At 38.1% G+C, this 27,315-nt stretch overlaps 2 protein-coding genes across 14 annotated transcripts in view; one reads left to right on the top strand and one right to left on the bottom strand.

The window, feature by feature from the left end:
* Positions 1–14,294, top strand: part of CYYR1 (cysteine and tyrosine rich 1) — a 107,782-nt gene extending 93,488 nt beyond the window's left edge. The window contains exon 4 of the mRNA XM_055313502.1: positions 6,772–14,294. Coding sequence (XP_055169477.1) covers positions 6,772–6,956 — 185 coding nt within the window. The 3' untranslated portion in view covers positions 6,957–14,294. The remainder of the gene's footprint in view (positions 1–6,771) is intronic.
* The window catches only part of LOC129502078 (proline-rich protein 18-like), a 440,312-nt gene that overhangs the window by 188,695 nt on the left and 224,302 nt on the right, over positions 1–27,315 (bottom strand). The window lies entirely within an intron of this gene.

Here is a 27,315-nt window from a genome sequence, read left to right as displayed (position 1 = left end):
GGCAATGGAGGGAAAAGGAGATAAGAAAGTTGATGATAAATGCACAGAAATAATTTTAGTGATGGACCATAAATCTAAGCTGAATAAAGAAAGACATGAGGAGGTGACATCAGTTTAAATTAACTTTTTAAAATGTCATCAGTAAAATTGGAAATCTAGGTGAGATTCAAGATACGTTTGAATGTGTATTCTAGAGAGATAGAGTTGTAGTCAGATTTACATAGGTACAGCAAGGGTAAGAAAAAAATTTTTGAAGGCAAAAAAAGTCCAGGTGTTCAAAAAATGATTAAAGAAAACAATTTAGGTGATAGAGACAAACTGTTTAATGCTTCATAGAGCAGATGGTCTTTGTGCAGAGAACTGCAAAATAGGTGGAAGGCAAAGAGCTTTTATAGGATAAAGAATAAAAAAAAGAGAAAAATAGAAAGTACCTGATTTGCTGGGGCCACATAGATAACCTTGTTTGGGGGGAGAAGAAACAGGTAAGCATAGAGCTCAGAGTTGGCTTGACGTTTGGGGATTAGCTGACTGGATATTGTTTCCCATCAAGTGGAACTTCCCAGGAAAATTAAAGATTTGTTTTTTGAGGGTTTTTTTTTTAAGATTTATTTATTTATTAATGAGAGCAGAAAGAGAGAGAGAGAGAGAGAGGTGGAGATATAGGCAGAAGGAGAAATAGGCCTCCCACAGGGAGCCCGATGCAGGACTCGATTTCATATCCCAGGATCATGCCCTGAGCCAGAGGCAGATGCTTAACCACTGAGCCACCTAGGCATCCCGTGGGACATGAAAGTTATCTAAGTTTTGATTTGCTGCTGTGGCACCCTGGCTAGGAGCAAGCTCCATCTTGAGGCTAGACACCCCAACATATGAATGTTGAAATCATCAAGAATGCTAATAGAAATCGTGTTGCAGAGAAAGATTTAGCATGATGCTAAATCGTCAATGAATGAGAGTCTAGGGCAGAGCAGACCACAGGTATTAATAAGAAGTAGAAAGTAGGATAATCTCATGGTGTGTGCTACAGAACAGCTCAGGTTTTTAAGGAGAGAACATGGACCATGGTTTAAAAAGTGAGAATCCCAAAGAATACCCAGTGTACCTTCTGGCCCTATAGGATGTAGAGTGTGGGAGAAAATGAATACCTGTGATTTAATACTGCTAGAGGGGAAGCTGCCCTCTCTGGGAAAGTCTGACTTTAATTAAAATAGGAAAGTGTGGTGAATGTCCACTTCTGTTCCCTGACACAACTATCTCATGCATTCTTCTCTCTTCTCAAAGCTCAGAAAACCCCTTATTTTTCTCACTTTCAGCAGATCTCATTTCTCTGGAAAACAGACACAATTAGAAGAGGATTTCCTCATATTCTGAGCTAGACTCACATGTAAAGGGATGGAAAGGTGAGATTACAAAGAGCTCTTCTAACAGTGGACTTTGTGGTCTCCTGAGCACAGTGAAAGGAGGTGGGGAAAGTTTAGATAATTAATTAGATTTGATGTGTAAAGCCCTCCAGAATTAGAGGTCATGATGAAAGATGTTCTAGGAGCTTGTCTTTCTCATGGTAACAGAGGAACGTAAAATATGACACTACTTCTCTTGAAACTCTCTGAGAGGAAGGGGAATGATAGCTTCTAATAATATCATCCTTTTGAGAACACATTAGGCCACTGTTGAGAAATGTGCAGGATTGGGTCTGTCTGGTGGGGATGGAGGCAGTGGAGGTCCGGCTGGGAGCTCTGTGGGCTTCTGCTCTGAGTAAGGTTCAGGCAAATTGTGAGTAGTGGGGTTTGTGAGAGGGTGGAGAAGGTTTGCTCATAGCAATAACATTAGGAGTTGTCTTTAAAAATGTCATAAACTATATTTGCCTGGATGGCTTAGAAAGTTGAGCATGTGACTCTTGGTTTCAGCTCAAGGTACAATCTCATGGGTCATGGGATCAAGCCCCATGTGGGCCTCCACCTTTATCATGGAGTCGGCTTGAAGATTCTCTCCCTCTGCCCCTTTTCCCACTTGTTCTCTATCTCTCTCTCTCTAAAATAAATAAATAAATCTTTTAAAATGTCATAAGTTAATGCTAAGATGTATTAAAGAGAAATTGAGGTATACTAGAAATTTTAAGTGTTTATTTGAGCAAAAATTGATTTGAATCAGACAGCACCAAACTGGAAGTGTTTAGGAGTACCCCTCCTGGGATCCCTGGGTGGCGCAGCGGTTTAGCGCCTGCCTTTGGCCCAGGGCACGATCCTGGAGACCCAGGATCGAATCCCACATCGGGCTCCCGGTGCATGGAGCCTGCTTCTCCCTCTGCCTGTGTCTCCGCCTCTCTCTCTCTCACTGTGTGCCTATCATAAATAAATAAAAATTAAAAAAATATTTTAAAAAAAAGGAGTACCCCTCCTAATATAGCGAAAATGTGGAAGCAAAGAAAGGAAATTATTTCACTGGCTATAGCTTAAAACCTAGTTGGCTGTTTTGATTGATTGTCCTTTTGTTTTGATTTCATGTTTGAAGCATTTACAGACTTACATTTTAGTTTGCTTACCGTGACAACATGTTGTGCACTTTGAACTTACACTATGTTATAGGTCAATTATTTCTCAGTTAAAAAATATTTTTAAAGCATGTTTTTAAAAATGTCATGAGATTCACTTGTCCTAGTATATACTAAAACCATTTAAAATAAAAAATAATTAAAATGAGGTGTTAATAGTACAAAAAGATGTAGCTTGGTCATTGGAACAGAACAACTTCATTAAAATTTTACAAACTTAAGGAGAGATAACAAAACAATGTGAAAAATGAGGATTAAGAAGCCATATGGATAATTTGGCTTGACCAAAATTTAAAACTTAGGAAAAATAAACTTTGACACAAAAATTGATATATCAAGTAAAATAATATACATAAGGAAGCTATAAATATATAATTTAAATGGAAAAACTCAGAAATAGTTTGGTTATATATCAGATATCCAAAAGAGAAGGCAAAGTTTTAAGTTTAACAACACAGAAGAGATCAAAAAGATGAAGAAGCATATATTTTGTTATATATAAGTTTTAAGTTTTGGTATGTCAATAAGGTAAAAATAATATAATTAACCATTTTGACATTTATTTTTAGAAAGATATCTAGAAAAGATACATAGCTTTGTATACTTGTTTATATCTTATCTTAATTATATCTTGATTCTAATTAAGATTTCAGTTTTTAGATTACCAGTCCAAAACAAGCAACAATCACCCAGTATAAACTACAAACAGTAGGGGCGCCTGGTGGTTCAGCCAGTTAAGCATCTGACTCTTGGTTTTGGCTCAGATCATGATCCATACTCAGTGCAATCCAGTGAGTTCCATACTCAGTGCAATCTGCTTGACCCTCCCCCCTATTCAACTCTCTCTTTCAAATAAATAAAATAAATCTTTAAAAGAAATATAAACTACAGACAGTAAACAAGTTGTAGATCAATGTCAAATCTAGCTACTACCAAAGAAATGTAAAATAAAGAGCTATTTTTTTCTACTAAATTACCAAAATGTTAAATGATGATAACCACTTAGTTGATTCCTGGAATTTTAATCAAAAGGAATAATTCAAAATAATTTTTAAAAGTCTATGTGTAGAAGGATATCCATCTCTCCCTTATTTATGATAAAAAAAATTGTTAATCTCAAAATAAGTCAACAATCAGAATAATATGCAGCCATTAACAATAAAGTTTATGAAGAATATGTAGCAGAATAAGAAAAACTATAATACAAAGTATAAAAACATGTAGTCATTTTACATGACTACAAGATATAAAAATCACAAATGATTAGAAGAGACTATATATTATTTATTAAAGTATAATGACAGAATTATGGATGATTTTCCTCTGTTTCCAAATTTTTAAAAATAATGTGGTAGGGGGATCCCTGGGTGGCTCAGCGGTTTGGCGCCTACCTTTGGCCCAGGGCGCGATCCTGGAGTCCCAGGATCGAGTCCCATGTCGGGCTCCCGGCATGGAGCCTGCTTCTCTCTCCTCCTGTGTCTCTGCCTCTGTGTGTGTGTGTGTGTGTCTATCATAAATAAATCTTAAAAAAATAAAAATAAAAATAAAATAAATAAGTGTTAAAAAAATAATGTGGTAGGTTTTGGTAATGCTGTTCATCTCCCCCTTTGATTCAGAGATGTTGACCTGAGTGAGTGAAAAACATTAAATTTCTTCTATGGAATTTCATACCATCCATAAATTCTGAAATATTGTAGAAAACTATGACATTGAAGATGAATGGCATATTTGCTGTACTTAAATCAGAGAGTTGGAATATTGATGATGAAAGATTTCAAAGGCACCATATCTCCAGCTGCATCCATACATCTTTGAAAGATGATTTGACCTTTAAGAAAGAACAAAACCTCTTAGAGTTAATCAGGAATTTTCTAAAACTGATACTTGAGAAGTTTACTTCCTAGTGAAACCTTATTATCTGCAGGAAAGAAGGACAGCACAGTCCACAGCTACACAAGTCTTATTTCAAAATGTCTTCCAGTAGCCGCTATGATAAAGGGTGTGCTATGTTTATTTCATGATGGATAGTCCTCAAAATATTGTTCTTCTGCATTATATTATCACTTTATCAAACTTCAAAGGCTATATAAGAAGGCTATATGAATGTAATCATATCTAAATTTGCATGTTCACCATGCAGCTGTATAAACCATAGGGAATCTCACTGAAGTGTCCTCTAGCAGTTTTAATGCAGAAAGCAAAATATAAACGCTTTGTTACCGAAGCATAAAGAGACTCCATGGCTTCATGACAGAGAATGGTGCAGAGTCAATCTGATTCTACAGAATTCTACAGAATCATTCAGTGTATGCTCCACAAGTAGGAGGTAGGGAAAACCTTCAACATAAAAACAGCTTAGAACCACACGATTACAAGAAACAGTTCAATGGGTATCCAGCTGTAACTTTCTATTTTACATGGAGCCTGTATTTGTTGGCTTGGATGAAGTATATTATAAATCTTAGCTCTCCTGGATATAATGAAGCAGAGGAGTGGGTGTAATGCAGAGGGAATGTGTGTTTAGACTCCACAGGAGTTGTTCCATTTTGTTACAGAAAACAAAGCTTTTGATAGTCCAGCCTCCAAGTGTAGAAAGCAGCCTTAGAGAAGCTGTATACTGCTGTGTCCTGTGCCATGAGCCCTTGGCCTGTAGAGCCCACTGGAGACTTGTGAAGCCTTGGCTCAGTAGAGCAGTCCTCAGAGGACATCCTACTTGGTTCTCTCTCTACATTTTCCTTTTTCTTAGGTGACCCACTTCTGTGTCCTCACATCCCTGAGTACAAGCAGAGAGATCAGTAAGTGGTTTAAATCATCAAGCTCCTGATAAAGCAAGCCAGGTTAAAGGGATCCAGAAGAAACATTGTTAGTGTTTGCATATAGGGTGAAGCCCTATGTTTGTACCTGCATATTGATCAGAACACTACCATAATCTTATGGGTAAGAGCACAATTTAGAAGACATTTTGTTTATATTTTATTTTTTTAGAACTTTATTTTTAAATGATCTCTGCACCCAGTGTGGGGCTCAAATCCACAACCCTGAGATCAGGAGTTGCGTGCCCCACCAACTGAGCCAGCCAGGCGTCCCTAGAAGACATTTTAGAAATATGTTTATTGAAATGTTGCTTGTTCTTTTCTGCCATTCTAATGTTAAAAAAGCTTGCCCATTTATTTGCATTATTATGACACTAGTCTCGTGATTTAGACTACATTCATAGCAAGCAATTACAGGATGTCAATTTCCAACTAGAATCATGATCTTGATGATAATTCAACTATTGGAAAATCATCAAAGGGGTGCTCAGATGTTGCAGAATGATTGGTTCTTGAAGACATGGAATACTCAAGGGGTACCTCTCTCCAATCCTTGACATGGGATTGAGATCACTACAGAATCCATAAAAAGTCACAATAAAGTGTATTAAAATATTATAGTAAAATAATTTTTAAAAATTTATCAAATAATATTTAGAAAACTAAGTTCTTCATTCCCATTCACAAATATGCTTACCAACACTTTTTTTTCTTATTCCTATAATGGCTCCATGGCCCTCTGGGTTACAGAAGCCCAATAAAGGGTGCCCAATACCTGGACACATTCTTTCACTCTCCACCTTTACCTACCTACCTAGTCATCACCTAAGAACTCAACTGCCCAAGGTGTCATAATTTTTCCCCTCAATGCCATATGTCCTGCATAATCCTTCACATATACTATTACATCATCTCTCCTTTTTTTCTACTTCAATCCATACTGCTGAGAAAATCACCTTCCCAAAGCATATTTATTTGCATATTCAAAAAAATCTCTGGTAACTGCACATCACACACTCTTTATGTGATATTCAAAGCCCACCAGGATGATGATACAATCAGATTCCTCAACACTTTTTCCCATTCCCCACCCCATGTACTTTTTGCTTTCAACAAAAGTGCTCTCTTGCTTCTATGCTTTTGCTCAATCTGGAATCAGTCCCTAGTCTTTCCTTTATCTTCCCTTTTAGCATCATATTTCCAAGAAACTTTCCCTAAGCAACCAATTCTAAACATTTTGGCCAATGGCACCATGTTTTGTAGCACTTGCCCTTTCATATATATGTGCCTTCAACCTATAGGCAAAAATCATGACCCATCCCTGAAGTACTCAGCCCAATGGTTTAAACATAGTAGACACTCAAATATTTGCTAAATGCCTGATGCCTTTTACCTTGTGTTTTTCAGTGGCACCACCCCCCTATAGTTATGACCATGAGATGGAATACTGTGCCGACTTGCCACCTCCCTACTCCCCGACCCCACAGGCTTCAGCACAGCGTTCTCCACCCCCTCCTTACCCTGGAAATTTGAGGAAACAGTCCTTCTCCCAGAACAGAATATGTGCCGATCAGAGATCTTGCATGGAATAAAAAGCCTCTACCCAGAAACAAGAGAGAATTGCTGTAAGGAATACTTTTTTGTGGTCAAACAATATGTCAAATTAAATATCCAGGCTGAGATACTGATACTTCTCTGAGCTGACCCCATCTGGAGTACTGATCAATGCAAGAATATGCAGAAAAGAGTAACGAGATAGACAAAACATCTGAAACTCATATTGCTTAAGGAAATTGCAATTGCAATACTGATCCAGGAAAAGAGAAGAATGATGTAAGAGAAGAGAACAGCCTGGACTGCATAAGGAAACAACTATATTCTGTGTAGCTTTAAAAGTCAGAACTAGAATCATCCATTTTTTGTTAATCAATAAATACTGTTCAAGTACACGAGAGCCTACTCTGTGCCTTTCACTGTTTGAAGCACTGGATGGAAGCTACAGGAACTTTGATTTCTGGTTAAGAACAAGGAACTTTGGTTTCAGGATAAGAAAGAGGAGTTGGAGCTTCCTTATTGCTAGATTGTTTTGTGAAGTTCCCTATTACTAAGACTTCAAACAGAATCTATTTGGTAGAGAAATGTTCTAGAAAGGACAGCTAAATCAAATGGTAGATGGGTCCCAAACATTCTACTCATGGTTTAGGTAAGCGTGAAGTAAATTTCTATGCCTCCAATAATGAAAACAACTAGAATAGTTGAATCTTTTCTATTTAATTTGACAGTTAAAACAGGACCAGAGGGATTCAACAGCTGCCTGAAGCCAAGAACTCTTTAGTGCTAGCTACTGCTACCTAAAAATCATCTGACTTTAATTAGTGTTTTATTATAACAAAGGTTATTCCAACTGTGGGAAAAAATTGTTTTAAATTCCACAAGCAACAAATACTTCTTTTCAGATCAAAAGATTAGAAGCCAAATAGTTCGAAGGGATTTTACATCAGGGAGTAAAACTGTAGAACTTGTCCATGAAGATATATAATAGTTTATGCAAAAAAGGAAAAATGAAATTTGGATTCTGGTCTGTGGAATTCCATTCATATATGGTCTAGACAAATTTGTTTCTCTTCTGTAATATTTTGGAAATCTATTCCCTTGTAAAAGTTATATAGTTAATAGGTTAAGATATTGACATCAAACTGTTGCCTTTTGCCAAAACCCAAATGTTACCAAGTGCCTACCTTCAAGTATAAAACTTTTTACTAAATAATTCTAATGTGCCGTATTTTGCTGCAAGTGACCTTAACATTTATATTTTTATGTGGGTCCTTTTGTGTATTTAAAATTTACATTGACAAAATATTGGGGGAAAGTGATGTTACTAAGATGGTGACATACATCATGCCCTAATTTGCTCCCCCTCACAAGAACAACCAACAATTATCCAAAAACAAGACACCACAGAGAGAATCCTAGAACACAGGAATGAGGCTGAAGCACCCCCTTACTGCACTTCAGAGACCAAGATAGACTGCATTAGAGAGGTAAAAGAAGTGGCTACATGTTGACTGTATTGCTCCTCCCCCAGGACAGTATAGCACCATAGGGAGAGGTGTTTCCTAAGCTTCCAGTTCTTCCAGTGGAAAAGAGAACCCAACAGGGAGCAATCAGGCACTGGCCCCCCAGCATTGTGGGTCACTCTGTGGGCATCCATACCCTCATCACATACCGCTGGAATTGTAGGGCTCAGCCAACAGAAATATAACTGTGACAGAGAATGAGGAAGGGGCTTGCAACAACTAGCACATGTTTGTTGGCAGACCAGGTTCATATTGGCAGTGTCTAAAAGTAATTAGACTTATTTACCCAGTGGCCTTACTCATCTGCTGAACCAAACTGGGAAGAGTGAACTTGGAAGAGGTGCATATCTGCTTGATTCAGATCCTCAAACAAAAATTTTGCCAGCCCCACAGCCCTGCTTGCTCGTACCCAGGCAGGGCACTGAGTAACAGCCCCATCTACCGTGGAGAGTGCCTTCAGCCCCATCTGAGCAGAAGGGCTAGAGACAACTCCTAAAAGCTCCATGGCCTAGTGGCACTTGAGCTGAGAGAAGGGAGAGCCAGTAGTTTGCAAAGTCAGTGGCCTCATTTGGCCAGGGCTCATAAGGCATGGGTCTGCTTGAGTTAAGACAACAAAGAGCTTTACCATTTTTAGAGCTGCTTCTCCTGTTGCACACAGGCGGGGAAACTAATGTATGGCCTTGCTCATTCCTGAATATAGCATTCAGCTATCTGACCAGGGAACTTAACCAGAACACACAGGAACTGCATAGTCCCTCTAACAGCCCTACTTACAGTGACACTTGAACAGAGAGCACAGCCCATGGCTTCCTCCATCTGTAGAGCATCACCTGACCAGAGAATTCATTGGACACTCAGGCCTGATTTGGAACCCCCAAATAATGATCTTTAATGGGCTCTGAACATTGGCTGCTGTCCTGCCAGAGCAGAGAAGCAGGAAACATAGCTCCATCTACTACTGAATATAGACCCAGTCCCAATCATCTAATAAGTCTTAGAAGAGAATAAGTCAACTGAGGACCCGATCCTACAGCCTCATTTGGATAGGGAACCAAGCCAGCAGTCATATCCAATTATTTTCAGCCAGTGGCACAACACTCCATCCTTGTCCTCAGGACTTGAATAGTTGCCTTGCCCAAAGCAGTCCATAATAGTAGGCCCAACCTGCCCAAAGACATTACCAACAGACACACCCAGGAAAACAAAATGATCCAACCAGTGAAGTTACCTCTGCCAAAGCAAAACTGTAAAGTCTGGAAGTAAAGATTAATTACTCAAATGCTCAGATACCTATGCAAGAAATCAAGGATCATGGAAAATCAGGAAATATGAATGAACCACCAAAAGAAACTAAAAGGCTCCAACAACTGACCTTAAAGAAATGGAAATTTATAAACTATCAGACAAAGAATTCAGAATAATTCCCTTAAAGAGGTTTAGTGAACTTTGAGAGAACAGAGACAAACAACGAAACAAAATTAGGAAAACAATGCATGAACAGAAAGAGACATCTGACTAGGAAATAGCAACCATCAAAAAGAAAAAAAACAAAAATCCCAGAGTTGAAAAATACAATAAATGAACTGAAAAATTCAGTAGAGAGTTTCAAAAGTAGATTCAAACATGCAGAAAAAAAATCAGCAGCCTAAAGGGTAGGACATTGGAAATTATCCAGTCAAAAAAGAAAAAATTAAAAACAGTAAAGAAAGCCTATGGAAATTATATGACAATGAAAAGAAATAACATCTGCATCATAGGAATTCCAGAAGGAGGAAAAGGACAGAAAATCTATTTAAAAGAATAATGGCTGAAAACTTCTTGAACCTGGTGAGAGAGATGGATATCTAGATCCATGAGGTCCAAAGGACCCAAACAGGCTGAACCTTAGAGGGCTACACTGAAACACATTATAATTATATTGTCAAGACTCAAAGACAAAATATTTTTAATAGCACCAAGAGAAAAGAGAGAACTTACATACAAGGAACCCCTTATAAGACTATTGGATTTCTCAACAGAAACTCTTCAGGCCAGGAGAAAATGGGATGACATAGTCAAAATATTGAAAGAAAACTGTCAACCAAAATTCTATAGCTAGCAAAGCTGTCTGTCAGAAATGAAGGAAGGCTAAAGACTGTCCTGAACAAACAAAAGCTAAGGAGGTTAATTACAACCAGACCTGCCTTACAAGAAATTCCAAAGGGAGTTCTTTAACTACCTTTATAAATAATATTACAAAAACACAGAAAGGTAACACGAATCTCACTGGCAATAGCATATATGTAGTCATAATGGGATTCTGCAATATGGTAATAGTGATATATCACTCACTTACAACTCTAGTTTAAAATTCTCTTAAGAGGAATGTAGCAAGAAGAACCATAAATACAATAATCTGTTATTAGTTACGCCATATAAAAAATATAAGTTGTAACAGCAATAATCTAAAATGTGAGGGGCAGAAGTAAAAGTGTAAAGTATAAAAATTCTATTTAAGTTATTAATATGTTTAAAATAGAGTGTTATAAGTTTAAGATATGTTGTGCACATCTCATGGTAACCACAAGGGAAGATCTTCTAGTAATCACACAAAAGAACACAATAAATAAATCCAAGAATACTGACACCAAAAAGATCAAAACAATAAAAGACAGTGGGATATGATCAAGGAATGATGGCTCTACAAAAGAATGAGAAAAAAATTAACAAAATGGCAATAGTAAGCCCTTACCTACAGACAATTATGTTAAATGTAAATGCACTAAATTCTTCAGTCAAAAGACATAGAATGGCTGAGTGGATTTAAAAAAACAAGATCCAACAATATCAGCCTAAAAGAGGTTCACTTTAGCCCTAAAGACACTGAGAGACTGAGAGTGAACATGAACAGACAGGAAAAAGACTTTTCAAGCAAATGCTGACCAGAAAAAAAAAAAAAAAAAAAAAAAAAAAAAGCAAGGATAGCTATACTTATATCAGACAAAATAGAATTTAAACTAAAATTAGTAAAAAAGAGTCAAAGGTCATTATGGGATGATAAAAGTGTGAATACATCAATAAGATATAACAATTATAAATATTTAAGTGCCCAAGAGAGGACTTAAATATATAAAGCAAAAACTAACAGAGTTAAAAGAAAAAATAAGCAGTATTATAATAATAGTTGAGGACTTTAACACCCCACTCTCAAAAATAGATCATCCAGACAGAGAATCAATAAGGAAACAGTGAATTTGAACAACACTATAGACCAAATGGACCTAACAGTTGTATACAGAACATTCTACTCAACAACAGCAGAATACATATTCTTCCCAAGGGTACATGAAACATTTTCCAGGATAGACCATACGTTAGGACACAAAATTAGTCTTAGCAAATTTAGGAAGACTGAACTCCTACCAAGTGTCTTCTCTGATCACAGTAGTGTGACACTAGAAATAAGTAATGAGGAAAACTGGAAAATACACAAATATATAACAACTAACACTGTCCTCAACAACCAGTGGATCAAATAAGAAATTAAAGTTTAAAAAGTTTATTGAGACAAATTAAAAATGGAAATACAACACATCAGAACTCATGGGAAGTAGCAAAAGCAGTTGTAAGAGAGAAGCTCATAGTAATAAATATCTACATTAAGAAGCAAGAAAGATCCCAAATACGCTACGTAACTCTAGGCCTTAAGGAACTAGGAAAAGAAGAACAAATTGGGCCCAAAGTTAGCAAAAGAAAGAAAATAAGATTAGAGCAGAAATAGAAAACATAAAAATAATAGAAAAGATAAACCAAACTAAGAGTTTGGAAAGATAAAATTGGTTGTCGTTGGAAAGATAAAATTGACAAAATCAATTTTGTCAGACCAACCAAGAAAAAAAAAAGACCCAAATCTACACAATTACAAATATAAAATGAGACATTACAGATGATACTTCAGAAATTCAAAGGATCATAAGAGATTCTGCTGGTGAGGATATAAATCGGTGCAGCTACTATGGAAAATAGTATGGAGGAAATCTTTAAAAAATTAAAAATAGAACTATCAAATGATCTAGCAATTCCACTTCTGAGAATATGTCCAAAGAACATGGAAATACTACCTCAAAAAGATATCTTGTACCCCCATATTCATAGCAGCATTATTTCCTCTAAGAGCCAAGACATGGAAACAAACCAAGTGTCCATCAATGGATGAATGGATAAGGAAGATGTGTGTGTGTGTGTGTGTGTGTGTGTATGTTTACACAATGAAATGTAATTCAGCTATTAAAAATGAGGAACACCTTGGAACACCAAGGATGGACCTTAAAAGTGATATGCTAAGCAAAATAAATCAGACAAAAAAAAAAAAAAAAGACCATATCCTCTATGATCTCACTTGCACGTGTGGAATCTTAAAAGGAAACAACAACTCATAGATAAAGAGATCAAACTTGTGGTTACCAGAGATGGTGGGTGGGAGGAAGGGTGAATTAGAAGAAGGTGATCAAAAGTTATAAACTTCCAATTGTAAGATAAATATGCATTAGGGAGGTAACATACAACATAATGACTAGAGCTAACATTGCTGTACGGTATATAAGAAAGGTGTTAAGAGAGTAAATCCTAAGAGTTCTCATCATAAGAACATTTTTTTTCTTATATCTTCTTTACTTTCATTTTATTGTATCTATATGAGAAGGTGGATGTTATCTAATCTACAATGATAATCATTTTACAACATATGTAAAGCAAACCATCATGCTGTATGCCTTAAACTTATACAGTGATGCATGTCAGTTATTTCTCAATAAAACTGAACAATAAATAAATAAATAAATAAATAAATAAATAAATAAATCTGAACAACAACAAAACTGTATCACTTTTATTCACCAGAAGTACACCATGATGAACACAACTTGCTAGTAGCTGGTTAGAAAGATCTTTATTACAAGTCTGCTTAAATACACTGCACTGCATGCATAAAAGAATACTGGGAAGAGATGTTCAAATTTTTATATCACTTTGCAGTTAAATCTAAAATGTTTAATCTAACATCATCATCATAATTCAGTGAAGTCCCAAAATGATTCTAAGAATTTTGCTGAATAAAATAATCAAAAGAAGTATCTGAAGGTATAAAATTATAGTTCCTGTCCTTGTAGTTAGGAAACTTAGTAGTTCATAGAAGTATCATATTTTCTTTCAGATACATTGATCTGACTGAAATGAAGTCTAGCTGATCAGATCTAAAAGCTAGATTTGTTTTGAATGACTTACTTGATTTGTAGGCACTGATGATTTTCTGACTTAAAAGGACACAAAGCACTCAAGAGTTCCAGCCTATTCTAAGGACTGGAATTTTAGCACAGTTTTAACAGTACATATGTTTTCTCTCTCTTCTGCAAGTGTGACCAGATCCAATTACACAGCAGCTCTGCAACTCAAAGTGTGGGGGTCTCTGAGACATTTACAATGTTGGTTGCAAATGAGCCATAAATTCCTTAAGAAAAATGGAGAGGAAAAGACCAGATTGCAAATTGAATTCTCATCATCTTTGCCATCGATAAACATTTATTGTGTACCTCCTATGTTCTGCAAACATTACCCGCATAGGAGCCATCTGAATCCACGAATCTACCTCATCCCCCCTTTGGGTTGTTTTATGGCTACCCTTAAGGCACAGCACAGACCCAAAGACCTACACTGATGACTATTTTTACTGTTTGTATTTAGTGTCACAATAGGATAAATGTGCACATTATCCATATAGACTTTTGGAGTTACTGGTATTTTCATAGACGATACATCTTGAAGGAAAATAGTATATAATGTGAAGGTTTTGAATTATGGTTATTTAGAAACTAATGTGTGTGCTATGGCCAGAGTGTTTACAATAAGCAATAAAATGAAATAACTCATTATAGTAAAGGTTGTATTTTAATTGTCTTGTGTCCATTTTGTTTCACCCTTCATTTCCGCTGATTTAGTCTCATTCTTTTGTACAGAAACAAGGGACTGAAGCCAGATAGACTTTATTTTGAATCCTGTCTCCTGCCTGTATGATTTGAAACAGGCCTCTTCGTCTCTATAAAATTTAACTTTCTGCTCTGGAAAACGTAAATAATATAATGAGGTTCATTAAGTTTTGTGAAAATTGGATGAATACATGCAAAATTCTAAGTATAGTGCTAGGCACATAAAAGATGTTCTATAAATATTAGCCCAAACTAAATTAACAGAAGAGTAACATAAGGAGGCCAGCCTCTGGAATTGTGCTATCCAACACATTAGCCACCAGCTACATATGGTTATTTGAATTCAAATAAATTGAAATTAAATTATGTGAAAAATCCGCCTCTTCAGTCTCACTAATCACATTTCAAAGCTGCATAGATAGCCTCATGTAACTAGCAGCTGGCTTCCTGGGCAGTGCTGCTCTAGAAAAAAATCTATGCAAAATGTAATGAGGTACCAGAGAGGTAAAGAAGTAGCATTACAGTCATCTTGTCTAGACAGACTGTGCACTTTGTCATTAATTGCAGTGTCTTCCACAAAAAGGTGTGATGAGGCCATTGTGGAAGTAAGGCTGTGATCTGCAAGAAGCCCACTCAGTCCCTTCTCAGGGCCAGAAGCAGGGAGGCTATTGCAAGAGCTGTAGGGCTGAATGTAGAAGAGGGAACCTGGACCTGGCCAAGGAGCTAGTGGGACAGCTCAGAGTCTACTCTGTTCAGCTGAGCTGCCCTGCTCAGCAATAGAAGTCACTATAGGAGCATCCAAGGCCAAACATATCTTCATAAGGTACAGCACTGAGGTGTGCTCTTCCATTATTTTGTTATCTGGTTCCTGTCACCAAATGAAAGCAGCGCTTACCATTCATTCATCCATTCTACTCTCAACCGATCCTTGTTTAGCCAAACCCATTTTGCCAACTTTTGGCTCTAAGTGAGGTAGAGTTCCGGATGCATCAGACTATGTGAAGCCGGTCAAATAGCAGAACTCTGGATGCTATTGTTTTATTTGTAACTTAATTAAAACAACCTAACAGCAAGAGTGCCCCAGTCACATGATCATCTTCCTAATCACCACGCAAGCTGCTAAGGACTTCCAGATCCTCAGTCAGAATGTGGTTTAAATGTCCAATTTATATTTTCTAATTATAGGCCCAAGCTGCAAGGTGATAGCTGAACTTAGAAGTCCAGTGCTTTTCTGCTGCAGCCCCACTGGGTGATATGCTTTCATTTCAAACTGTGTCAGGACCTCCAGAAAGGAAAGCACCATCACAAGCTTTAGAAAGATCTACAGATGATTCTTATTTGTACCCTAAACCCCACCCAAACCTTTCCACCTATGATGGTTAAGGCAGAGGAAAGATCCAGGGCTTCAGAGTTAGACTTTGTTTCTCTCTTATCTCTGTCACCTCCTAGCTATGTGTTCTGTGCCAAGTAACTTAGTTACCATTACTTAAGTCTTATCCAAAATATGTGAATAACACCACCCTTGCCAGGTTGTTGCAATGATTATAAACAGTATACTGAAAACATCTGCCACAAAGATTCTTTCTGGGTTGGTGACTCAGGCAGACACAAATATACATACCTATCCTCTTTCCAACTTTTGTACTCCCACTTCTGAGCCTTACCACTTCTGTAAGCAGACAGACACCATTGCTGTGTAACGAACGAGCTTAGAATTTAGACGCTTAAAACATTAATGAGGTCGGTTTCTATAGGCCTGGAACCTGGGTGTGGCTTAGCTGGGTTACCTGGCTCAGGGATTCCCACAGGGCCACGGTCATCTCAGTGTGCCTCCAAGCTCATTCACATGCATAGACGATTCTGTTGAAAGGATTCTATTCCTTATAGGCTTTTGGACTGAGGGCCTCCTTTACCCATTGGCCAGAGACCACTAGCATCTTGAAATATGTCAGCTCGCTCCCCCAGTGCAAGCAAGCAACAAGAGCCATAAAGTGAGAGCGCATGCTAGCAAAATATACTGCCAGCAAGAGGGGAGTCACAGACTTAAAACCCAATCTTGGGGGATCCCTGAGTGGCTCAGGGTTTAGCACCTGCCTTTGGCCCAGGGCGTGATCCTGGAGACCCAGGATCGAGTCCCACATCAGGCTCCCTGTATGGAGCCTGCCTTTCTCTCTCTCTCTCTGTGTCTCTCATGAGTAAATGAATAAAATCTTAAAAAAAAAAAAAAAAAAGTCAGAGGGGCAGGGATTTCCATCTGTTTAAAAAAAAAAAAACAATCTTGGAAGTGACATCCCATCACTTTTGCCATGTTCAGTTCCTTAGAATCAGGTCACTAGGTCAAGTCTGCACAAAAGGAGATTACATGAGACCACAAATACCAGGAGGTGAGAACATTAGCTATCTTAGTAGTCAGCCAACCAGAGCAGGGATATTTCATCTCATTCTCTGTTAAGTCCATTATTTGGAGTTTAGGCGATCTTCCCTCTAACGGGAATATACCAGCTCAACAGCTCAAAGAATCTCAGGGCCAAGCTTGGCTGTGATCAAATTGCTTTTAGTGAATTGACGAGGGTAGAAGAGAGCCAGCGACAATCCCGGGGCCGTGCTAATTGGGGGAGTGCTGCTCAGAAATACTAAACAGAGACGCACATTTGTGTTTCTCATGAGCTTCATTTATGAGCTTCACTAAAGCACATCACATTTTGGCACGGAATGGAGTAAACCACATACCGCATACCTTATGGACAAGTCTTAACGTGGCCCCAGTTCTAACCTTTGTTTCAACTTTGTTCCAAGATATTTAATCTCCATCAAGAAAAGAATTCCAAGACAAGTTGCCAGATGAGTGTTCAGTGGATCAAGTTGCCACCTAACCTAATCTTGAATACTTTCACTAAAAAGTGGAAAACAAATCTAAGGAAATGTCTGGAACTGCAGAAACATGTGCTGGGAATTTTGCCTTCTCCGGATGCCTTAAGGAATACATGATTTTAAAAAAATTCAGTGAGTTTCTTTGATTCCCATTTCAGCTCTGCTTCCCTTCTTCCGACCCAACTTTGGGCAGCTTTTGAGTGTGCGTTGCCTGACACATCATAGTGTGAAGAGGAGGCAGGGGAATAGCTTTCTGAATCACATTTGATTATAGGCAGTAAGTAAATAAGAGATCTCATTGTTTCCATGACCTGAGGGATGGATAGAGCCAAGTGATTCAGCTTTACTATTTGGAATCTTATTGTAAGTTAGAGTCTTCATTATCATACATCTTGTGTATTATTTTCTCTGTTGACTGGAAGAGCTTGAAAGCAGTTCAGAAGAATTAAGTAGTTAAAAGACCAGTTCTTTCTGCTCTGTCTGTAAAAATGCATTTTACAGACAAAGAGACCCACTCCCTGGGTTTCTTGCCACCACCTGAACACATGAGACAAACTTCCTTCTTCAAAAAGTCTCTGACTTCTTCTGTGGAATCCCTGCTCATCTTTCCGGATGTAGCTAGATGGCTTATACTCTGAGAGGTGTGATGATTTCTGTGTCAGAATTCATGGATTCTCACCTCTGCTCGTTAGGGTACCTATTCTGTACCCTTCTTATATACCTTGCCACAGATTTCTTAACTTTTTAAGAATTCGAGGAAGAGATTTTATAGTGAGCAGCATATCCTCCATGGGGTCCATTATCCAAGATAGAGGTCAAAGAGCTGGATAAAAGTTTCATAGTTTTTAATTGATGATACATGTCAATCCAGATATACTGTCATTAACCACGGTATTAACACATGTCCATTCAAGTAAATGAACAGGCTCGTCTTGACTGATTCAGTGAGAACAAGACAACATGTCAGTTTGGGAGTGGCTCTCTTCAGATTAAAATTGAGCTAATTTTTTACATAAAAAAAATACCAACCAAATATCAGAAAAGAATTGCTTCATAAATCACATTTCCCATAGAACAGATTACAATGTAATTTAGACTTTAGAAGTAATGTCCAAAGGGATTAACTAAAGGTATTTTTACTAAAATAAGATATCATAGTTTTCACGTTGCCGTTTCCTTGGTGTACGTTAAAACAACATGAATATTCAGAATATTCAACAACAACAATGAATATTCAGAAATGAAGTAAAAAAGAAAATAAAACTGCTGGAAATAGGATTTAAAATGGCTACCAACTTTTGTGCTATTATTATTTGATATGTAGAGAAAGCCATAGTGTTTTTTTTTTAGCAATAGTGATTAATCTAAATTCTGAAAAGCAGTACTGCTTTACCACTGTAAAAAAGATTCTCAATGATTCTTAGGAATGTATTACTTTACATCATCGTAATTTTTTCTGGTGCCAGGCACTGTTATAAGCACTTTACATTTAAGTATACAGAATCTTCCAATCCCAGGGTATACGTATTATTCTTCCCATTTTGCAGATCTAGAAACTGTAAATGTAGCACTTTATAGTCTTAAAAAAAGTCTATCAGTGAGAATACATTTCTAGTGATGCAAAGAAATATCTCCATATTTACTCTTTGCTTGTAAAAGCTACCCATAGTGATTCTCTGGCTGATTACAGAAGCTGTCTTTCCATGGTTTAAGTTCAAAGTGGATGATTATACGTGTTTGAACAATCTTAATGACTCATATCCTTTCCTTTGGCCTTCTGTTGCAATCCATCACTTGGTCTTCTTCAGTCCCAGTTTTTATGTACATTGTGGATGAGATGGAGAGTAAAGGAACCTTTTATATCTGATACAGCACCTGTTCCCAGCAGACACCTCACCCAATTATCTCCCAGGGCATGACTTTTGCCAATACAGAAACCACTCTGAATTTTCTGTGGATGCTCTGTATTTCCTTTTGACCAGGACAAAAGGATGAGTCAATACTTATTAAAAAAAAAAAAAAAGGGAGAGAGAGAGAGATAAAGGAAGGGGACATCTGCAAAATGATGTGAACTTTTAACTAATTTGAAGGGACAGTCACGACTGTTAGTAGCACGAATGAAAACTGTAAAAACAGCATCTACTTTCTTCATATCTCCATATTCCTATGGAACTGGTTGTTGGCTTTCTGTTATACATTTAAAAAAATCTCAAGATGTTGGCAGAATTTTAAAAGAAAAAATACATAGAAACAATAAAATATTAAATTAGACAATAGCAATATCTTAGGATAGTTAGGGGAAATGTTTAAAAAAGAAAAAGGCAGGCTTTCTTAGTCTTCTAGATAATTCTGCATAAACAGCAGAGTCCTACGGTAATCCAGGAATAAAGTAGTTTTTCCCATCATAAAGCTATATATGAATGAATGTCAAAAATTAAAATATTTATGAGGTCTGTATTTCTCCAGGTCATAGCTATCTAGTAAGGATACTTCCATATCGGGGGCCTCATTTGCTATTGTAAGACTTCCAGATTCCTGCAACGTAGAGCCTATAATTATATTTGGGAGACCCCAGAAAGTATATCTGGGGCTTCCCATTTATCAGGTTGTACCTTCCATATCTTTCTCTCTAGCTTCCCTTTACTGATGCTATTGACGAGACAGATGCCAATCACTAGATTGCATGTAGGTCATGTGGTACTGCCATGCTGCTAAAGAGCACCTTTAAGATGGTTTGGTGGCCCAGCCACCAATACTGTTGTTACTGCAGGAAATTCTGTATTGCAATGTCACTGCCCACTGTTGCAGTGGCAGAGCTATCCTGGAGAATGACTGGGGTGCGGTATCTGCCTCTGGCTGTTGTTGAAACCTATTGGCCACATATGCCAATAGAGCTAGGACACATACATCTTGAGGCCTGGGTCACTGAAAGGGTGGACTCTCCAATATACCAGAGTTTCCTATGTTCTCTCCCTTAACAAATGAAGAAAATGCTGCACTTTGAGTTCAATGGGAAAGTAGCTCTTTCTCAGAAGATGCTAAGCTCAAAGCAGCAATACTGCATGTTCTCAAGATCTCAGGACCTACCTTGTGAAAATATTTCTTTCATTTTTGACCTAACATCCTCTCTTCTACCTTAGCGTAGACATAGATCTATAAGGAAAGAACTTTAGGACAAATTCTAGTGTTAGATATTGTGCTATTATTATTTTTTAAAATCCACTCTTCTTTGAAACCTGGGGGATCCCTGGGTGGCGCAGCGGTTTGGCGCCTGCCTTTGGCCCAGGGTGCGATCCTGGAGACCCGGGATCGAATCCCACATCGGGCTCCCGGTGCATGGAGCCTGCTTCTCCCTCTGCCTGTGTCTCTGCCCCTCTCTCTCTGTGACTATCATAAATAAATAAATAAAATAAAATAATTAAAAAAAAAAAAAAAAAAAAAAGAAACCTGGGATATTTTATGGGAACAATTCTTCCCCTTTCCTCCCCGAAGATGAACCTTGCCCAGATTTCATCATCTCTCATACAAATAAAATCTCAGTGGATCTGCTTCAGATGTCCATTCAGTCATTTGGACATGCTAGGAGTGAACAACTGAAGTTTAATGTGGGCAACTGCCTTCTGCATAAAAAAAATACAAAGGTTTAAATAACTAGCCCATGTCTCCCAGTAAAGAATAAATAGGGGGGCAGCCCGGCTGGCTCAGCGGTTTAGCGCTGCCTTCAGCCCAGAGCCTGATCCTGGAGACCTGGGTTTGAGTCCCACATTGGGCTCCATGCATGGATCCTGCTTCTCCCTCTGCCTATATCTCTGCTTCTCTCTCTCTCCCCTCTGCCTATATCTCTGCTTCTTTCTCTCTCTCTCTCTCCCAATTTCTCTCTCTCTCTGTCTCTCATGAATAAACAAATAAAATCTTTTAAAAGAATAATAAATAGGTATACAGTAGAACTTAACTGAAACTAGTCTTGGTCAAATTCAAATGAACAGAGAAAAATAATTTTATCAAACTATTTAGATGGATTCATTATTTCTTTCATTTTTTAATGTGATTTGACTGTAATTTTGGCAATTGGTAGACAAGTTCTTAAAGACAGTTCAGTAGAAATAAAAATAAAGGCCAAATGTTTACTCATTATATAATAATTTTTGAGCAAATATACGGCATGATACAAGATACCCAAAATGTTGGATGAACAAAATGCTGGACAGAAATTTAAAAAGTACTCTTTGCATTAACCCTTTCTGTACCACATACTTCACATCTTGTCCTTCTAGATTCACTCTCTATCCCTCTTCCCTGTATCTCTTCCCAGGGAGTCTATACTGCATGGCCTGTACCAATGAGTTCCCTTGCCTACTGGGTTTCCTACTGAGTTTGGTCAACTGGGAGCCTCCCCAGAAAATCAGAAGGAAATGCAGAATAGGAAAGGGTATTTACTTGGAGTATTTATTTGGGCTATGCCTCTCAAACAAAAGCTGTTTCTGCTGGCTCCTACCTCTGCTCCTTCAGCCCCAGAGCTAGTAACATTCCCCACTGATACTAGCTTGGGGATGCTGCACTACCCCTTGTAATTTCTCTTAACTCTACCTCCACATTTCATTAAACCCTCTTCACAATTATCCAGTTTGAGCGTGCCATTTGTTTCTTGCCCACATTGAAATACTCATTCTTTTTTCTTTTAAAAATTTATTTATTTATTTGAGAAATAGAGAGGAGCAAGCACAAGCAGGGGTGGGGCAGAAGGAGAGGGGGAGAGAGGGAGAGAGAAGCAAATTCATCACTGATCTCGGAGCCTGACTCAGGGCTCAATCTCATGACCGTGAAATCATGAATCCAGCCAAACTCAAGAGTAAGATGCCCAACCGACTGAGCCTCCCAGGTGCCCCTGAAACACTCATTCTTAAGAAAATGTATCTGAATATGAATCATTTAGTATATTAAATAGACCAGAGACTCTTCTCGACTGCTCTGGATTTCATTACATATTTATTTAAGAAAGTAGGCAGGAGTCCCAGCTCTACCATTAACCAGCTTCAGGAGAATGAAGAATTCTCCAGGGCCACTGTTTTCTTAAAAACAAATTAAAGGTGTTAGATTAAACGACTTCTAAGATAATTTCTAGCTCTGTGAGCCTATAAGGGACTAATAAATTGCTTTGTGGCAGCTTTCAAGGATGAATAAGCCAATAGAAACAACATGAACAGACAGAGCTGTAAGATACCATAGGAATATTTTTATGTAACATCCTTATTTCTTAGGTGAGGAAACAGACACAGAAGAGAAAGGAGACATTTTCAAAGTCACTGGTGAAAAGCACACTTCTTTAAAAAAAAAAAAAAGATTTTATTTATTTATTCATGAAAGACACAGAGACACAGGCAGAGGGAGAAGCAGGCTCCCTGCAGGAGCCCAACCTGGGACTCAATCCCGGGTCTCCAGGATCAGGCCCTGGGCTGAAGGTGGCGCTAAACCGCTGAACCACTCAGGCTGCCCGAAAAGCACACTTCTTAAAGGCAACCAGCAGGACCTTGAATTCCTTGCTTTTATCCACTGCAGTACTTCACTTCTCTTCACACTTGTTGGTTCGGGTTGTTATTTCCACACTCTTTCCTGCTCTTTGCACATACTGATACCCTGTCTTTCTCATTTTCAGGTCTCAGTTGAAATACCAAATGATAAAAATAAGGTTTCCCTAAAAACCCAATCTAAGTAAGTCTCCAACAATCCCTTAGCATTGCTCTGTATCACAATTTCCTGTGTGCTGCCTTCACAGCACTTATCCCAGGATGTAAATAAATACTTTTTGTTTGCTTGTTTCTGTTCTGTCCCCTTTCTCCACTAGACTGTAAACTCCCTGGGACCAGGGGCATATGTTTCATGCATAACTCTATACCCAAGACCCAGTAAAATGTCTGGAGCAATATAGGCACTCAGGAAAAGTATATATTGAATTCATTATTGAATGTGTTTTACAGAACTACAAACTCAGGTAGAGGATGTAGTCGTCCAAATATTGTAATAAGAGAAAAGTTAGATTTAAGTCCAAAGTTCTTAAAATTTGAAGTGCTCATCTCAAGAAACTATCTCCCTCCTTCTCTACTCCTTTTCTATACAGCCCTCCCTAATGGGCATGATTCACAGTGAGGGGTGATATTATCACCACTACCAAGAACCTGCGAGTCTTTGGAATAATGTGGTAGCATTTCAATTGACACTCTGTCTAAGGAGATGCTACTGGAATGTAATTACCACGAATGGCAATCATGTAAAACAAAGAATTGCCCTTCCCTAAATGCCACAGAGGTCAATATTTTCTCCAAGATTTTGCTTCCTCAGGTACCTCAGAGTCACCTAAAAGATACAAACCCATGATAACATGAAATATCATTAATTTTGAATGTTTCAGATAGTTAGTAACCCTAACACATGCCATTGGCAATAACTGCTCAGCTGACTGGCTGGTCTGAGGAACAAAGGATTATTAATAAATGTTCTATCTCTATTCTCTTCTTCCAACTTCAGGGACTGGTGGTTACACAGCAAGAATATCTCAAGTCGTGTTTTGGCTTCCCTTACTGCGGTTTTGCTTTGACAGCTATGTTTCACCCATATAATGGCCACATGTTGCTGCCTCCAAGGGATGGATGCAAATATCCATTGTTCAAGCCAGGATATATTTTTACCTGACAGCAACCTGCATTCTATTCAAAGCAGAGCTTCATTTTATTGTTGGTGAAAAAGCAAGGAATAACTAGTGAATGTACAAGTTGTTGTGAATATGAATAACTGATATTGAACATAAGTCCTTTTTATGGTCTCCATTCATTAGGGGGAGATCCAATCAGGCAGCACTGTTTTCATGTCACCAGGCTTAAAGTAAGTCTTTGGAAATAAAATCATCTGCTTTTACATGTCCAGAGCATGGATTTAAGTTTTAGGGCCTGACTTAGAGATATAAGGTAGCATTAAAGTTAAAATAGTAGGCAGTATTTCTACTTAATACTAGGGAAAACAAAACAGAAACATCCGTCAGGTTACCAAAAAGTGAGCCTGGTACATTTGTGGACATCCACTTTAGAATCACTTTCATGGGATTCCTGGGTGGTGCAGCGGTTTGGCGCCTACCTTTGGCCCAGGGCGCGATCCTGGAGACCCGGGATCGAATCCCACATTGGGCTTCCGGTGCATGGAGCCTGCTTCTCCCTCTGCCTGTGTCTCTGCCTCTCTCTCTCTCTGTGACTATCATAAATAAATTAAAAAAAAAAGAAAGTTTAGAATCACTTTCATTCACTTATTCATGCATTCAGGCATTTATTTAATCAACATTTTTATTGAGGACCTATTTTGTGTCAGACACTAAATGCTGGGTTGATAGCAATGAGGCAAATGGGCCTGATACCTTGACTTTAGAGATTACAGCAATCTCTATGTTCTGTACCAGGAAAAAAAAAAAAGTCAATATAAAACTAATTTATTAAATTCAATTATAGGAATTTATCAAATGCAACTGTCAAGTCACATCAGACCAAGGAGAAACCCTTACAGATCATTAAGCTTGAATGCATTATCTCAAAGGTAGGAATGCTGAAATCATGGGAGGTGAAGTGGCTTGGCTGAGTTGAGTATACAGAGCAAGCTGCAGGCCTGGGGCTTAGACCAGTTAACACAGAGGAAGTTACAGAGGCTCTTTTCATCAACACATAAGGCTGACAAGGACCACTAAAAGACAAAATACAACTGTGTGCACTTAAGCTAAAGTTAAGCTCATAGCTTGTGTCACCCAAAGATTCTTCCTTAAGAACAACTGTCTTCTAAACCTGAGAGTTTTCCTTTTGTATTATTCTAATGTGTTAACGTTGGCTGTTTTCATTCAGTTCTGTGAAGTCTATTGGTTATACATCTACAGTTCATTTGCTTGTTGGTTGGTTTTAGCAAGGCTCAAAAACATTCTGGTTATAAAAGCCCTTTCTAGAAGCCAATCTTAAAATGCTGCATGATGTATGAGCCCAACCATATGACATTATGGGAAAGGGCAAAACTATGGAAATAATAAAACATTCGGTAGTTACCAGAGGCTAGGAAGGATGGAGTAATGCATAGATGAAACAGAGGATTGTCAAGGCAGTAAAATTACTCTGTCTGTCATAACAATGGTGGATCCATGTCATTATACATCTGTCCAAACGTACAGACTGTACAGCACCAAGAGGGAATCCTAATGTGAACTATGAACTCTGGGCGATGATGATGTGTCAACAGAGGCTCACCGAGCACAACCAGTATGCCACTGTGGTGCAAGATTTTGCTAGTAGGAGAGACTGTACAGAAGTCAGGTCAGAGAGTATATGAAAAATCTTTGTATCTTCCCCTTAATTTCAGTATAAACCTAAAACTGCTCAAAAAAATTAAGTACAAATCATCAGATCAATAAACAAGGAGGGATGAGTAGGCCTATGTTTTCTAATTAATATTCCTTTATTCATTCAACAAACATTGCAAACGCCCTATATGTCAGTCACGATGGTAGGTGCTGGGGCTTTACCAGGGAACAGAAACTCTCTGGAGCTTCATTCTCATGGGGACAGAAAATAAAAATAACAAATAGAGCATTGATTGTAGAAACGATCTGAAAAAAATAAGGTAAAAGGAGCCAGGGAACAAAATCTTGTGTTTGTTTGTTTTTTAAGATTTTATTTATTTATTCATGAGACACAGACATAAGCAGAGGGAGAAGCAGGCTCCCTACAGGGAGCCCACTGGTCCAATCCCAGGACCCCAGGATCAGAACCTGAGCCAAAGGCAAATATTCAACTACTGAGCCACTCAGATGGCTTTGGGGCATCTGATAGGGAGATCTGGGACTCTTAAATGTGCCATTTAAGCAGAAAACATAAAACGGTGAGGGAGTGAAGCTTGCAAATATCTAGGGCAAGAGTGTACCAGGGAAAGGGAGGAACAAAAGCTAAGAGCCTGAGATAGGAGAACATGGGACCTATTTGAGGAAGAGCAAGGAGCCCACTGTGTGGCTGGAGCACAGTGAGCAAAGGGGGATCAGGTCACATAAGTAATGGAATAGTTTGGGGCAAAGGCTTTATGCCATGGTAAGAATTCTAGATTTCCTTTGGAGTGAAATAGGAAGTCGCTGAAAGGTATATATATCTTACTACACTGCATATATATATGGTGTTAGTGCAATGTGTTTAATTCAAATAGTAAAATTGTGCAATATATATCCTTTTGCTGTAATATTTAACACTTGTATATTGCTCTTCAAATTTCGAGTGCTTTCATCTACATAACTGCATTTTTATCCTCACAAGGGAGGGTGATGGTGGAGTGTGAGGGAAAACTACGAAAAAGAGATATATGGGTTAAGGCAAATATGCAAATATGCAGCATGAGACCACATCAAATTAAGGCTGGTTATCTGTCCCATCATAACGTGCATTAATTTATCAGCACAGAGCTTCATCTAGCACATTCCTAATGGATATTTGCAGGCCATACATGAAAAAGAAAATTTTGGAAATTGGGTCACTGCCATGGATCTTGAGGGGACGAGGGCATAGTTGGGTTGTTGAGTAGCAGTGAGGAGTGGTTTGCAGAGAAGTGGTAGTGGAATAAAATTAAGAAGACTTCCACGTGAGGATTTATGGTTCCCTGAAGCTTTTGGGTTTTGTGTTTTACTTCAAAAATGTCCCCCACCTTATGCCTGGAAAATACTAGTCAAGTTCAGCCCAGCCTTTCTTAGCCAGCCTCTCAGAAACACTGAGAAATAAAATTTCACAGCATAAAATGAGGTCTCAAACATTTATTTTCATTTTTAAAAGTCCTTAGGTCTTCTTTCTGAAATGTTCTATCACCCTATTTATTGTTTTCTGGGCTGGAGAATCAACTTCTATGTGTGGTTCTGTCTTTGCTTCTGAATGTTTATAATCTCTATGATGCCACAAAAATACACAGATGATCTTATCCATTTTATGGCTGGTGAGTAGAGACAAGAAGGGTAATGACAGATAACTAAGAGTACAGGAGAACTGGTA

This window comes from Nyctereutes procyonoides, unplaced genomic scaffold (genome assembly GCF_905146905.1).
Source record: "Nyctereutes procyonoides isolate TBG_1078 unplaced genomic scaffold, NYPRO_anot_genome, whole genome shotgun sequence".
NCBI classification, from domain to species: Eukaryota; Metazoa; Chordata; class Mammalia; order Carnivora; family Canidae; genus Nyctereutes; species Nyctereutes procyonoides.
The sequence above is the reverse complement of the archived record's forward strand: the minus strand, read 5'-3'. Positions and strand labels throughout refer to the sequence as shown.